Below are 16,183 nucleotides of genomic sequence, written 5' to 3' on the forward strand. Positions count from 1 at the left end.
TCGAGAGAATCTAAAAATTTGCATAATCGCAATCAATCACTCTTTGGAGGATGGAGTGTTGGAGATATTCTTCCAGACTTTAAATACAATTTATTACCCTAAAATTACCCTACACTTGTTAAAACAATTTCCTAGAATGTTTTTTGGCTTCTTTTTTTGTTTTCCAGCGTAAGTACTTTGTGGAAAAATGGTTGCCATTCGAATAGATGGGTGGAGCCAATCGAAATGATAAATGCTAATTTGAGGCAAGATCACGCATAAACCAACAATAAATAAATCAAATGGTAGGTCACACAAAAAAACAACCATCCTACTGCTATCCACTACTAAACGGACGAAGGATAATCAGGTTTTGCGGGACGGGCTGGGCTCATATGAATGCGATTTAGGGCCACTTATGCATTGCCATGTAAAAAAGCTAAAAAATCGCAGAACCTTGGCACGATTTTCACTTACGTTTTTTGTTCGCAAATTGTTAAGTGATTTACGAGACAGGAGGCAAAGCCATTTATTAGATGAGATTAAGTAAAGGGAGCAAAGGCCACTGAACGAGCAGCATAACCATGACAGGTCCTTCTCCCAGTGCTTCCTCCTCTTCCGTGGAGCATTGTTTGCCAGGATAAAAGTTTCCAAAAAGGGCAAAAACTTTTTCCCCTCCTCGGAGTTCAATAGGAATTTCAGTAACATTATGGGAGATTATGCAGACATAAAGGATTTGGTAGAGAAAAGGACGAAAAGATGATGGGGATTTCTCTCTTGCGAGTGCGAAACTTTTCTTTATGATTTCAGATTATATCTGTTTGAATTCAATTTATATGGTTACTTTTCATGGCTAGCATCCAACTTTCTTAATAAATTTTTATATTGGAAGGGATTTTAGGGAAATTAAAGCAAAGAGTGGTATTGAAATTTTTAGGGATATTAATTCTTAAATCATTTTTCCATTATAAGTATAGCCACCTTTAAGTATGGGTCATATAGAACCTCATCATAATCCTATCCAATACCACATCCTTTGGTAATATCCCATTTTCAGGCTCATTCAATGGACCCATTCAACTCTTTTCGGCCAGCAAATCGAAAAAGCACAATCAATCCACCCATTTGGACATCTTTTCCCCCGATTTACCCGCCATCTAACCATCTATCCATATACGTATATCTATCCATCCCCGGAGCTGTCTTTTTCCTGCCAAGCCATACCATTTGAACCCGTAAAATACACATTTTCTGGTGGTAGAAAATCCAGCAAATTGATTTTAGTGGGTGTTTACACAGAGCTTTAGAAGTACTTGCCGGGCGAACTTTTCACAATTTGCTTGCCAAGAGTCCCTGGGAGGACTCTGCTCCTAGCAGAGCACACGCCTTCCCGCCCACAGACTCACACTGTGTGTGTGTGAAAGAGAGGCGCAATTTAGAGTGAAAGAGATGGGAAGAGCTGAGCAGAGTAGACAACACATTCGAGCCATAAAGGGCAAGTGGCAAAACCTCACAAATGGCAAATGGCAGCATTTAGTATGATTATCTGGAAAAGGGGCAGGAGTAGGTGGTTGGGTGGCGAGTGAAGTACCAACAGAAACAGAGCACCAGCATCCCCCTCTCTCTAAGCTTTTCCTCAGCTTGGAGTTTCCATTTCCATCTCTGCCATCTCGAAGGGTAAATGCCACTTGGCCGCTAAACATTTGGGTGTGTGTGTTCCAGGCGGGGGATGTGGTGGTTCAGTGGTGGCCCATGAAAGGGGGCTCCCCAGGAGGAGGACCAGATACCAACCAGATTGTTTACTGCGACTGGGTGGTTATTTTTTTCTTGGTCTGCCAGCATTTTGTATGCCATTTCTTTTATTGCTTTAATATGTTAATAGAATTTCATGTTCTTTTTTTGTGGATATTTTTTATCAACTATTAAATACTCTTATGTTTTAAAAAAGGAATAACTTCTATAGAATTTTATTCTCGAATCTAACATATAACATATAAGAGTATCAAGAGTTCTCTGTTGTAAAATCCATAGTTTCCCTTTTCAGTTTTAGCTTTTAAACGATTTTTGGCTTCTGCCTGAGGTTTGAGACTTGTATCTCCCTGCTTTTTGCGAATCTGGCCGGAAAAAGGATTTTTGCACATTATCGTCTTTTATTGCCATTATCATATCATCTGGGTAAGGATATCATCCCATCTCCTTGTCGCTAAGGATATTATTTGGGGTCCTTGTTATGTAATGTATGTAGTAACTTCTTCAGATTTCTGATGTGCCAGAAAAGATTTTCTTGAAGTATAATTTTTGTGAAATTTACGATTATGTGTTGAATTAAAATAAAGGGTTGAATGAAATATATTTACTTCCTAAATTGCTTGGAATTTAATAAATTTCTTGATGGATTTTTATATTTAAAAAACAAGTCCCCTCTCCTTCATAACTTTATTCTGAAAGTTTCCCCCTAAGTCCTCTTCCCGAGCAAACTTTCAAAGCAAACACCAATCACCTGCTGCTGCATCATCGAGGAGCATTTACTCCCCGAATTGTTCTTCGGGTTCTTGGCCCGAAAATTTGGCCCAAATGCCCTCAGGTATTTTAGCCAATTAGTGGCAAATAAAATAAATTCAATTTCAGACACCCGCCCGAGGGAAACCCGTGGGTTTTCGAGGCGTAGTGGTTGGTGAGTGGGTGAGTGGTGGCTGTGGCTCAGTTAAGCGTATGTGTGAATAATGTGGCCCGGCGGCTCTGTTCCTCGGTTCCAGGATATACCCCAGTGACCTCCGCCTCCTGCCCATCGGAGGCCTCAAATTAGCGCAAAATGTTTTCAAGGGTTGATTAGGCAAATGTTCGTTAACTTTCGGCTGCACTTGTCGGGGTTTATAAAGTTTGTTCCTGGAAAATAGGGATTCGGGATATACAAGCAGGAGCAGGAGCTGGAGAGGATCTGGGACCAGGTTACGCATTAATTATGCTAAATATTTTTAAATATTGTCCTCACGTGCATTGCTAACTCAGCGGAGAAGAAGCGACTCTAGAGGGTTTTTACACTTTAAGAAATTTTAAAACATTGCTAACAAAAATGTTTATAAATATTTTAACAAAATTATAAATAGTTTATCTGTATTTCTATGTTTTAAAATGTTTAAAATGGGTCTCTAAATGAATACATTTTTGCTCAGTGTAAGCCCTCTACATCCCTCTTCTGGCTTATCCCGGCCTGACTCACTTTTGATTGGATCGCATTTGGTTTAAGGACGAAACTTTTGTGCCCCTGACTTTCATTCCATGTCCCTTGGGTTCGCTTGATTTCTCGCTGTTTCCTCTTTCCAACACCCCTCCATCCCTCCCTCAGCCGGTTGGGCAATTATGCAAATTAGATTTAATACCTTTTAACACATTTAAGCGGATTACAATTTAATATTTCTCACATTGTTTATCTACATTTGTTTATTCAGAGCCAGAGCCAGAGCCAACGACAGGGCCGGTTCGGAGAGCATTTGTGTCGATAGGTGAGCAGATTGGCTTAGACACCGGCACACATGGGTTAATTAGCGCTGACAATAACAACAGCAGAAACAACATCCAAGCTGATGACTCTTTTTTTTTGACATTTTAATTGTGGCAATTAATGTGAGGCAAGGAGACAGGGACAAAGGTGGCAGGAAGACAGAAAGAAATTCTACAAATTGTTGATAATTTGTTAGAGACGTTGATGTATGTCAGGGAAAGGGTTAAGGTTGGAAGACAAGGTGTTAAAGAGGCAAAGACAAGGGGGTGGAAATGGGTTAAGGAATTTGAAGAGTTTAAGAAAGTTCAAGGAGTTGGAAGCCAAGAAGGCCCTTAGTATCCTTTCTCTAATTATTTTCTTTAATTTTCCATATGATTATCTCTTTGTACTTCCCCTTTTGAGAACCAATTCTTAACCCCCTGGTGACAATTTTATCAATTCATTAATCAATTCATAACCCAATTGAGAACGGAATGCCGAATTCGTGATACGCGACTAATACCATAATTTCCAGCATGTTTACACAATCCATCTGGCTATATTCCAGCAAACCAAACAGATATAGAGATAGACGGAAAAAATTCTAGCGGGGATTGCCATAAATAGAGGGAGTGGAGTCGAAGGACTCTAGTGGAGGGAGTGGAGGAGGCAGTCGCGGGAGCAAACACAAAAATGTCCAAGAGCAATCAGCGGACGAAACGAATTCCAAAAACTTGGCTTGCCATCAATCCATAAACGAAGGAAGGCAGGAAAATCCGTGCGTGCGTCCACTGAATAAACACGGAGAAAAATGGACGAAAAAGGACATCGAAAGGGAGGCATTTATAGAGGGAGAAAAAAAGAGAAACGATATAGAATGTCAATGTCCTGGCAGTGCAAAAATGATTCCGATTTAATCGTTAGGAAAGGATAAGGGCCGACAGCTAGAACAATTTTTCTATCAAAGCTAATTGCTGCAGGACATTAAAGCCAAAGTGTGCGACAAGGAGGGCAAGGACAATCCGGAGAGGGAGACAGCATGATTTGTAAAGGAAAATTGTCACCATATGCGTCAACACGCAATAATTCACCAGAAAAATAATCCAAACAATTGACCAGACTCCTCGTCCGTCCCAGCATTCCTCCCCCTCTAATGGCGAGGGTGTGTCCTTCCTGACTCTGGAGGAACCTGCAGCAAGTGCCACACACACACACACACACACCCTCTCCCTGTCCCCCTCCCCGTTTACTCTTTTGGTGTTTTGGTGCTAATTGAATTCATTGCTGCGTTGATCAAGTGCTGCCAAACAACAACAAATCATCCCCAGAGGCTAATGATACCAAACGACTGAAGCCAGACCCTCAACTCCGCCTCCTCATCCTCATCCAAAAAGGAGAAGGAAGGTTACTCGGGGGCATCCGGGAGAGGGTTGCACTTGGACTGGAGTCTGTGGGTTCCGCTTTCCGATTCCGCAGCCATTTCTAGCCAGTATCTCTACCCAGAGTGTACGTTAAATGAAATTAGAAAACCTTATGTTGAGTTAATTAGCAAATTTAACGGGGAAATCGTGGAGGAAGGCAGGGCATCTGGGGGTTAAGGTTGGCCATAAGTGGTTACAGCTTGAGTGGGGGATTTACGGTTAAGATGGTTAATTTTAAGGAGCTAGTTTTAGCAGAAGACTGTTCTAGATACAAAAGGATTTAAAGTTAGTTTATTTTCTTATAGTTCTTGGATACTTTTTTAAAAATATAAAGTGGTTTATCAATTAAGATTAATGATTAAGACTTAATCTATGAATAAATTTAGTTTGCATAAATTTTCTAATCTTAAAACATTAATTTTTTGTAGTGGTATCATTCAAAACATTAAAAAAACAGCAAGCTTTTAATCCTTAGAACAGAGGTTTCAAAAATAGCTTAACTAGGGTATATTTAGAATCTCAATAGAACCCTTTTAATACTAGTATTATCCTTAGTAGTTCTACAAACCTTTTAGTATAATTCCTAGCTCATTTTATTATATTCCTTTTAAAAATAATGCACCATATGCATCTCCATAAAACATATTATGTTTCTATTTACCTAAAGATTTATTTATAAAACCCAAACCACCGTTAAAACTTAGAAAAAATATATTATATCTCAACAAAATCCTTGTATTTATTTAAAAATCCCCAGAATATGCACACATGTATATTTCACGCATCAATTAAAAAGGATTTTAGCAAAACGACAGCAATTAAAAACGAAATGCCGCCCATCAATAGCGATATCCATTGAAGCCAATCAATAGGGCACCACAGCATCCTGGCATATCCTTTTTGCCACTTCCTCTCCCCTCTCCCCCCCTTGGCTGACTGAGTAAACAGCCATTAGCTAGCTGGCTAACGAGCAATAACCGCTTATATACCAGCCCCCTCCCCCCACTCTTTATAGGACCCCGAAAAGGACTACGATCCCGAGACAAATGTAAATTTGACAATAATAAAATCCAACATATGACAATAATCGCACATATTTGACAATAAAATCGAAAATCGAGGAAAATTCAATTGAATATTAGTGCAAAAAGTTCACTGAATGCGGATGAGGGAGTATGGTGGGAGGGGGGTGGCTGGAATGGGTGGGGGTGGTGCAGTGAGTGGTGCGCTAAATCAGTAAAGCAAACATCACATATAACAAAATTAAGCATAAAATGTGATCATCTGTGTTGACATGAAGATCAAACTGGGACCCGGTCCTAAAACTATAACTGCTAGCGACCCAAGAGGGTTGACGAAGCGACACTGAGAGAAAAACAAAGTAAAGAGCTTGGCTTTGTAATTTTATTACTTAATATTATATTATTATAAATATAAATATTTTATTAAAAATCTTAAAAACCATGTTATACGCCAACTAGTTTAGTTAGCTATTTCTATGTTTCTTTTAAATATTTTCCCAGTGTACTCGATGACGTTGCCCAACAGGGGATAACCAAATTGTAACACCAGCAACAATGGCAACCAAAGTCAGGCCAGCAAAGGGCGTCTACAGAGGGGAGTAGCCCATAGACCATAGACCGTCGACTGGGAAGTGAACCCTCAATTGAATCGGTAATTTGCTGGGTGTGTGCCCTTCTCGACTGGCTACCCCTCCTCTGACGTGTGTGTTTATAGAAATTATAACTCAAATTTAATTTGCAACAGATGCGACAATCAGCGACAATGGCCATCACGAAAGGACCAAACACACAGCATAAAGCATCCAGGGCAATCCATCCCTATGGTTTGATCTTTGTCACCCTTTGCCGGTTTCATCGGGTTTTTAAATGAATTGCTTCTGCTACAAATTACCCGCTAATAGCTCAATGAATAGAAATTAGGGAGAAATCTTTCCCTTTCGTTTAATCTTGTATTTTTTTTATATAAACATATATATGTATGTCTGTGTCGGTGTCTATTGTGTTCTGGTTGTATTTCGGGTTCAGCAAATTTGGCCACTTCAAGTCGAATCAAAATAAAGCGCAGCCTCAGTAACCGCAGAAAAAGGGGCAACAGTGGGTTAACCTTTAAGGCGAAAAGGTTTAAAAGAGTTCAATAAATAAATTAATTAAAAGGTGTGAATGGTTTTAAAATTAATTAGAGTTAATTGGGTATATATGAAGAAGGTAAAAGGTTTATAAATATAATACAAGTCTGCAACAAAAGAACTTTAATATTTCTCTAGAAACCTCTAGGGTCTAGACTGCGGTTTTGAAAAAATATTAAACTATAATAATATTCAAAAATATTTTAGATTTAATAATTTTAGAATTATTTTTAGAGAATTATCTTCTAAAACCTACCCACAGTACCCCATCTACAAACATCCTCATCCATCCATTAATTCATTCATAGAAGTATCTTACGTGTTCAGATCAAAACCAAAAGAGGGAAATGAATTTTTATTAGCCCATCCAACAACAGGAAACTGCTGCATAATAACAACAATAACTAGAACAACACCAACAGATCCAACAACCAATAATAACAATATAAAGCATACTTCAAGGCAAACCCAACAGCAACAATAAAACCCGTAATATCCGTACGTCTCTGAGAGAAATACTTGAGAATTACGTGATGAAGTGGACAGACGAGTTCTCTAGATCAGAATAGAAATGGGTACAGCCATTGAAAGTGGTTGGAATATAACATGCCATTCATGCCATTCATACTAATTATTCTGAATTTGATACAATAAGCTAATAAAAGAAATTTATTTTAAGTAAACACTTTTAATAAGTATCTTGAGGTAATACAAAGTTATAAATTAATTATTCCTCCAAGTTCAACCAAGTTCGACCTGTTATCAAATATTGAAAAGGCTCCAAAACTTTTGTCCCTGATAATGAATTCTATATAGCTTTGTGGCTCGTCTTCTGGACGGAAATTGAGGCTCACCATGATTTTTTCAAATCGCAAATACAAACTAAATTGAAATCAACAACTGAAGCGACGTCCAAGTGCTTTCGTTGTTCTTGTTAAGATGGCTACATTTTAATTAGCGAAATAATTTTGAAGTGATACCATAAATTTAGTCATAATTATTGTCTCAGCAATTAACTTGATTATCTGCGCACATTTTGATTTATTTGCAAAGATAAGCTTTATCACAAGGGCCCTCGGATCGGGGAATGGGTATTGAACTGAGAATTTCGATTGGAACTTGAACGGTTCAGGCTTTTTTTCTAAAGGTGTGTATTTATAAATTTGACACCTCAGACAGTTCTAAAGACCAATTAGATTAGATACACCTAAGAATATATGTGCTTATATTTAATATATATTTTTATCTGTTTACCTTTGAAGGTTTCTCGATCTTTAAGATTAATTAGTTTATGGCCTTTGTATATTTTTTTCCATGAATCTTGAGTTCCGGGAATAAAAACCCATCTTTTGAAATGATTTATAAGAAAGCCCCCATATCCCTCCAATAAATATTTCACATTTAATATTTTTCCAGATTTATTTTTCTCACTTTTGATTTTGAAAATAAATTCCATACAATTTACTAATGCAATCTCGATGCGGAAATGTACAATTTTGTGGCTTGTTTTTAGGTTTTTCGTTAATGTTAAATACTACAATTATATAATTACAATTATTTACACAAAATTACACAAGCATTATTACAAATTAGCAACTAAACTAATCGCATTTAATTTATTTTATTTACTTAGGCATTACTCATTCAGTTTAGATTTATGTTTATTTTATAATTTATTTTTTTATCTTCCTATTTAGATTTATGTTTATGTACATACAGGGTCTAGAGAGGGGGTAGTCGGGCCTAATGAATTTAATTTATATTTCTTGTTTACATATATCACACATATGCCACTAATAATTGTGGCACAAAATAAAAATAATAAATCGAAATCGATTGGGAAAACCGACTTCAACAAATTGCACAAAAAAACGAAACTGGGTAAGGAAAACAGTGTGTCTCATTTTAGTGTTTTTTTTGGGATAATGGTGGTGGGACGGCGGTTTTGATCGCGGCATGACTAGATTGGAGGATCTCATCCTTACTCCTCCTAACTGGCTGTGCTCTGCTGCTGCTGCTGTTGCTGCTGAGCCTTGGCCCGCTCCTTGGCCTCCTGCTGGGCCTTCTTGGAGCGCTTCCACTTCATCCTGCGGTTCTGGAACCAGATCTTCACCTGCGTCTCCGACAGCATCAGTCCACTGGCCACCTCGAAGCGCTTCGGTCGGCTGAGATACTTGTTTTGCTTGAACTGCTTCTCCAGTTCGAGCAACTGCTGCGACGTGAAGGCCGTGCGGGGTCTCCTCGTCTTGCCCAGAATGGCATGATGCGGATAGGCCGCTAGTTCGGGGATTCTGTGATGAAGCATTCCGGCGCGGGCGAGAAACTCAAATTGCAGCTGCGAGGGCATGAAATTGTGACCCATGGGGAGCTGTGGAGGGAAGAGAAGAATATAGAAAAGATTAATTTAAAATATTGAAGTAAAAACTTAAAGATTTATATTATTAAAATAAACTAAGGTTATTTACTTACCGGTATGGGTTTTCCGGATGGATCCAGAGGTCTATGGAAGGCAGAACCACCTTGAGCCAGCAGCTGGTAGGGATGTCCTCCGGCATAGAGCGGAAAGTCCTGCGGCCTGATGGGACTGTGAGGCGGAACGGGCTTCTTAAACTCATCATGCAGATCGGACATGCGCATGGACAGGTGCTGGGGATGCATCCCACCCTGCGGCTGCTGATCCTCGCATCCTGGACTAATGGGCGGACTAGAGCGATGTGAAGAGCTGGGCGACTCCGATCTAAAAAAATAAGAAATACATACCAGAGTGAGACAAGGAATTATCTAACCCATACGATGGCAATCGCGATTACGCGACACATTTTGAAAACAATTAATATTACTGCCAACCAGTCTTTGTCTAATTTGTTTGCTTTTCTACACAATTCGCACTTGAAAATTAGCCACTCACACACTCATCGGTGCAATACATGGGAGACACATGGCGTATACGTAATCTGATCGCTTGATGACCAACCTGAAATAGACCAATTGAGGGCCTTTGGCTTTCTGGTTTGCCATGTTTTCGAGTGCCAACAAAGCTGCTTTGTTGGGGCTTCGTTGGGGCTTTCCTCTGGCTTGCGAAATGGTTTCTGCCGAGTGCCAGGGTTTTGTCTGCCAAAAGCCTGGTAGCCAGCGAAAGGATTAAAGGACTAAGTCGAGTAAGTGGAATGGCTTTTCGGGGCTTAGTAAAAATATTTTCGGTATTAAATTGTAAGAAATTCTGATTCTATTGAAATGAGTAGTGGATAGTTATGGGGAACTATACAATTAAATTATTTATCATCAATGTTGAGTAAAAGCTATTGACAAGTCCTATTAGTTGGTCTAAAGAATAAGCTATTTGGTCATTGTTTGTAACAATGCATCACATTGTTATTTAATATTTTGTGGAATTATGAAAGTCCATGTGTTAATAATTCTTTATAGTCAATTTTAATCCCTAACTAATGGAACTTTTAGTTAGGAAACTATTAAAAAGTGTGAGAAATAGACTATTCTTCTTACTATACTATACTATATTATTAATAAAAAATAATTATATTTCTTTAGTGGCAAAACCTACCTTGACATGCCGTCGGGACTGGGAGAGTCGTATTCCCTGGACTCCCGTATACGCTGCAGTGCCTCCTGTTCGCTGATCCCGCCGGCAACTGAAGCTGCCGCCTGGGCAGCCGCCGCCGCATTGGAGGCTGCCACAAAGGCGTGGTTCAGTTCCGCCTGATCCCGGGCATAGTGCAACGCCGCCAGACGATCATCCACAATAATGGGCTGCGGCTCACCAGAGGCCTGGTGTTGGCTCTTGGCCAGGAGAGCGTCGATGCAGAAGGACTTCTTGGGCTGGCTTTGGGAGGGCGGCAGCAGCGTGGTTGCCGTCAAGGGGGCTCCACTGTGGCTAAGGTGATTGCTGGCAGGTTGTGGCGATATGTTGGGCGGCTGCACACCCACCGGCGGTGCACTAGCGGGCATCATGACGGCGGCCATGGGAAGACGTGGCAGGGGATAGGCGCCCAGGGCGGGATGGGGATGTGGCACATGATGTGGAGGCGGTGGCGGCGGCGGGAATCCGTCCACATAGAGCCGGGGATGTGGTGGAGGCGGCGGCGGAGCAGCCCCTACTGGCATTGGAGCTACCAACAACGGCATGACTGGCTGGCCGAGGTGACTGCTATCCGTGGTGGTGTTATCCTGGGTACTGCCCGATCCTCCTGGACTCAGGCCCGGAGCGTAGGCGCTGTGCGGGGATCCGGTGGTGGCTGTGGAATGGGTGGGACTACCACCTGCCGCCGGGGGACTGGGAGTTGCCTGGGATCTCGGCGACAGAGTGGAGTGATTGCTGGCCTGATCGTAGTCCTGCGTGGGCTGGACTGGCGGCGAGGATCTCGGATGGGTGAGCTGGTGGTGCAAACTATTGCTGTGGTGCTGGTGAATGTGGCTCAGCAGCAACTGCGACGGCATCGAACTGGTATTATTTGGCGTCAGCGGCGGCGGCGGCTGTTGCGACACTTGGGCACTGGACATGCTTCACTTAGAGTCACCAGAATATTGGTTTTTATTCAATATATATTGCAAGAATATTGTGTAACGTGAGGTTTTCAAAACACTTTCGAAACTCGAACACACGCCTCGAAAACTAGAGATCTCCGAACGCGAAAGCAAGCGCTTCCAGACTGCGAACCGAATTCGACGAGCGCTCATTAACGATTGTGCGCTGCTGGCCGGGAACCCGTATGTCATATACCCGGGTATCTCAGACCCACCGCTCACCCACTCTAGACCCTGTTATCAACCACCCAGTCGCTTTCTCTCTCTCCATTTCTCTCTCGCGTTGTCTCCCTCTTTTCTGCTCTTTCAAGATGGAGTACGTGCTGGCTACACACACACATCCATACATCCTCAGTGTATGAGTATATACCGGGTGAGAGAGCAAACGGGATAGAGATATAACGGTGGGTGTGGCCAAATGGCCTAAAATGTCCAATGGCTGGGCGTGGTTAGCCAGCAATGAGAAATAGAGAATGTGGATGGGAAAATTTCATATAAATTGTTGGAAAAACGAGGCTATAATTGCCATCATTATGGAGTGTTGAGCAACTAACAAGTTCAACGGCAAAAGTCGAAAGAATCTTCATAATCAACTGAAAGGGGGGGGGGGAGGTTCAAGGGAGAGGTCCTTGATGGAGCACTAACCAGTAGGGAGGACAGCTACAGATGGATCACATCGGAAGTCTGGATGGCAGATGATTAGGGCAGCAATTAAGCCACTTGGGTTGGCTCACATTTCACACAACCCGCCACTGCCACTGCCACTGCAGCTTTAAGTCCTTACAAAATCAATAATCCCCCCAATGTCCAGCCACCCAGAGGGCCTCCTTGAATCCGTTAACAATAAACGATTCGTTTCATTGACTTTTTATAACTTGGTTGGCAGTTTGTGGCCTGGCCAGTCGAGGTAATGCTCCTATAATGCATTTTCTTTACGTGCGTGTTACTTTACGACCCACGCACATGGACTAGAGACGTTTTTAATGTTTCCTTGATGGATTACTAAGTGGACATGAATGGCTGTCAGAGGGGTTCTTCTCCAAGGACATGGTTAATGGATAAAAAGTAATATTAAGTCCTAAGATCAAAGAGATTTAGATGTTATAGGAAATCTATAAACGTACAATGACTTATTAGAACAATTGGACAAATATTTTGGTCCTTCGAGACAAACTTGAAACTACCTATAGGCCTAAAGACTTTAAGTTTTTTCATGCATCATACAACCAAAAAGGTAACTTTAACTTAAAACCCTTACTTAAAAAAAAACCAACAATCTCAAACTCCCACTATTACCATTTCCTAATTGAAGTCTTTAGTCAATGCCAAAGTAAATAGTCCCTCAAGTAGCTGGCATTGAAATCCAAAAATGAACGGTTCCAGAACTTGAAAACCATAACAAAAAATATCCAATGTCCAGACAGGAAAAAAGAGTTAAGAGGTCAGAAATGAGGGAACAAACTCCTCGCTAACAAGAAACGTGCCAAAGTGTATTTTCTTTAACCACGTACAGGAGAATAGAACCCAAAAGTGCCCGAAGTAGAGGAAAATGTTTTCCCAAAAACTAACTCAAAATTAGTGCGATGTCTGCAATGACGACTGATTGCTGTCGTTTCCCTTGACCCCCAACTCCCGAAAAGTTGCTATCCGGGTCTTATTTTATTTTCATTATACGATATTTATCTACTCATCCACGTGCATTTAACTAACATTTATGGGTGGCGGCGGTGTGGAGGCAAAGACATGACCTGGCAATGGTCCAGGGCCAGCTTTGTTATGGCTCTGTATGATTTGTGTTGTTCCGGAATAGTTTATTTTATATAACAATACAAACATGGAGATGAAAAGTGAAGAGGTGTGAGGCTTGGTATCCACAGAAATTGGTATTTTTGGGGATGAAAGTGTGAGGATTTGGGATTGGGGTTCGGTTTTGGCTGGCATTGTGTTTGCTGTTAGTTTTGTTTGCCTGATTTCATTTTGATTTTGGGGAAATGGTAACGTAAATATGCAATTAGAGTTTAGAATAGTATATAACTAAGCAGGCTAAATCTCAAAAAATACAAGTGACATTTTTATATTTTTTTAATGTGGAAAATATCCCTATTTCTTATCCTCATTGGCGCCACTTTGTGTGGTTGCCAGCCTAAATCATTTCTTAGTGAAATGCAATGTTCGGATTGTAGCCAAATTAACCAAAAATGTGAAATCATCACGAGCGGATGGAGTTGCAATTATGAGTTTGATGCGAAACTAATCAAAAACACGTCAGTGCGCCTAAGCGTACCACATTTGAGAAAGTGCGTACCTTATGATTTAGGTTTTGCCCAGAACAGTGAGTACTAAAGATATTAGTTTCTACTATTTAAAAAGCTATTAAGTTTCAGAGGCTATTTTTGGTTTCTGCTGCATCTGGTCTCCAATAATTGGCTGCCAAAAATTAATGCGAAAAGAACGGATACCTGGTCACGATAAATGCTATCAATGTTCCCGGAGCACTTGGTCGTCACTGATGTCAACTGAAACCTGTCCATGTGGAGATTGGTTCTTTGGAGACCGTCTTGGTGGGGCTTCTAGTCTTAAAGGCACAAAGTTCTATGGACTATTAGTTAGTCTTTTCTCTGGTTTAGTCTCCATCAATCTTGTAAACTTCGTCACACTTTAATTTTCAAAATTTGTACTCGTATATTGTCATTGAACCCTTCCAAAAATAATCAAATTATTAAAATTTACAATTTTTCTAAATTGCTGTTGCACACCCCCAATAAAATACACCCTTCTATTTTATCTGGGAAAACCATCTAGGATATTAGCCGAATCGCTAATCAGGCATTAAATTTGGCAGCAAATATCATCAGCCAGAAACAGAAATCACCAATAATAATAAATCGTCACATATGTTGCTGCAATTTAGCCGATGTGGTCAGCATCTAAATCCCTTTTGGAAGGCCTACAATTTCTCCCTTTTGGCCGTGTTAATTCAGCCGATAAGTGAACAATAATGCCAGAAAATTTCAACAGATTTTCCAGAGCCTTAGTTAGCTAAGTAAACAAAACTTGAAGCGTTGGCAAAATCGCTGGAAGGGTAAAGGCTTAGTGTACCAGGAGGGTTGATTGAGTTGACTTTGACACTTGTATTCTGTCCAAATAGAGGAGAGAAAGGGAAAATTGTTTAAAAGATTTTTGGAAAACGTTTTAAAACAATAACCACAACACACCACCACCTCATCCCATTTGTTCATTAATCACAACCAGCTATCAACCACACCCAACTGGATTGCAATTGATAATTGAGCAAATATTTATGTGCAAATAATTGGCATTAAATTGCGTTATCAATAAATAATTTTTACATATCCTCTGGCAGCCAGATACAATATCTGCGGATACAGATACATCAGTCGTGTCATTCAGTCAGTTGTATCTACAAAGTGGCTGCAATCGGCTCATTATGTTGACTGAGTTGTGGCACCGAGTACTCACTTTATGCAAATTATTACTGCACTTTGGTATTTATTATTCATTATTTGCTTTTGTTTTTCTCCCACTGGTGGCATGTCTCTTCGATTTGTCTGGGTTTCCTTATATTCTGCGCAATGTATTAAACAAACCAAGGTGGGTTCAGTTTCAATTGACCCCAGCGATTACTAACGCTTGCCACACTTTCTAAGGAGGTCATCATAAGTGATAAAGGAGAACTTTATAGCTTCAATGTATACTATATTATAAATCAATAAGACCAGAGAAAAATTCCCAATTAAATTAAATATCCAATAATATGACGATAATAAAGTAAATTTCATTTATTGACAAAAAATTTTAATTGATTTTCAACATTCAGAAAATAACCAAAAGGCCACACCCCCATATCTCATCCGCCCTCCACCTCCTCGAATCCAGTTCCCTGATAAAGTTTATAATTGAGTTGTGTTTTTTCATTAAGTGCGCGAATCGATTTGCTTTTGTTATTGTTTTTATGGTCGGCTCGCCAACGGAGCAAACTTATTAAAAACTGATAAACTCAATTCAATATTTTCCCTTGCCCATATATTTTTTTTGTTTTTGTATATATATTTTTTTTTAATTGGTTACGAGTATATATAAAACGTAAGAATTATGGGAATCATTAATGAGATAATAGTCGCCCCAAATAACCGAACTGCCTGATAATCCTTGCTGTTGGCGTTCGGAGAGGAAATTGTTTACTGAACGATTGCAAATTATTAATTTGATTAGGCCACCGCCACCGACCAGGGGTCGTTTTGTTTCCGCTCTGAAGTCTGGAATTCTTGGCTGGGTTTTAGGGTCCGCGGGCTTCGAGATAAAGGTGATTTGTGAGGGGTTCTTTAGGTACACTTTCAAGATTTTTTCAAAACACGTGAGTAATATGGCTTAAAGAACTATTTTTGGCGATTATTTCATTTGGTATTAGTACATTGTAGACCTATTAGAGCTTGTAACCTGATAATAAAGTGAAAAATAACATCACGGTTTGAAATTCTAGCTCATTCTAGCTTATTTTAACTACCTTTCAGAGGGTTTTAATATTTTGTCCACCACAATCTGGATGTCTTGACTAAAATACTTCCGAGTTATACCTTAAGCGGAATACCT

At 40.1% G+C, this 16,183-nt stretch overlaps 2 protein-coding genes across 2 annotated transcripts; one reads left to right on the top strand and one right to left on the bottom strand.

Annotated features, from left to right (window-relative positions):
* Positions 1–8,463: 8,463 nt before the first annotated feature.
* Positions 8,464–11,751, bottom strand: exex (motor neuron and pancreas homeobox extra-extra). The gene is made up of 3 exons (XM_017244669.3): positions 10,593–11,751; positions 9,500–9,767; positions 8,464–9,398 (listed from the first exon to the last, which is right to left on the bottom strand). The coding sequence occupies exons 1-3, from the start codon at positions 11,546–11,548 to the stop codon at positions 9,021–9,023; spliced, it is 1,602 nt and encodes a 533-aa protein (XP_017100158.2). The 5' UTR covers positions 11,549–11,751; the 3' UTR covers positions 8,464–9,020.
* A 1,799-nt stretch (positions 11,752–13,550) lies between these two features.
* LOC108127613 (uncharacterized) lies at positions 13,551–14,471 on the top strand. The gene is made up of 2 exons (XM_017244763.3): positions 13,551–13,904; positions 13,957–14,471. The coding sequence occupies exons 1-2, from the start codon at positions 13,658–13,660 to the stop codon at positions 14,232–14,234; spliced, it is 525 nt and encodes a 174-aa protein (XP_017100252.2). The 5' UTR covers positions 13,551–13,657; the 3' UTR covers positions 14,235–14,471.
* Positions 14,472–16,183: the final 1,712 nt, after the last annotated feature.

Source organism: Drosophila bipectinata, chromosome 3L (genome assembly GCF_030179905.1).
Source record: "Drosophila bipectinata strain 14024-0381.07 chromosome 3L, DbipHiC1v2, whole genome shotgun sequence".
In the NCBI taxonomy this organism is placed as follows: domain Eukaryota; kingdom Metazoa; phylum Arthropoda; class Insecta; order Diptera; family Drosophilidae; genus Drosophila; species Drosophila bipectinata.

Bases quoted from the DNA above. Each gene is read 5' to 3' on its own strand.
- exex (XM_017244669.3), bottom strand. From the start codon at position 11,548: ATGTCCAGTGCCCAAGTGTCGCAACAGCCGCCGCCGCCGCTGACGCCA. The intron at 9,768-10,592 runs GTAGGTTTTGCC...TTATTTTTTTAG, and splicing joins AGTCCCGACGGCATGTCAAG to ATCGGAGTCGCCCAGCTCTT. The intron at 9,399-9,499 runs GTAAGTAAATAA...TTCCCTCCACAG, and splicing joins CATCCGGAAAACCCATACCG to CTCCCCATGGGTCACAATTT.
- LOC108127613 (XM_017244763.3), top strand. From the start codon at position 13,658: ATGTGGAAAATATCCCTATTTCTTATCCTCATTGGCGCCACTTTGTGT. The intron at 13,905-13,956 runs GTGAGTACTAAA...ATTAAGTTTCAG, and splicing joins TTTAGGTTTTGCCCAGAACA to AGGCTATTTTTGGTTTCTGC.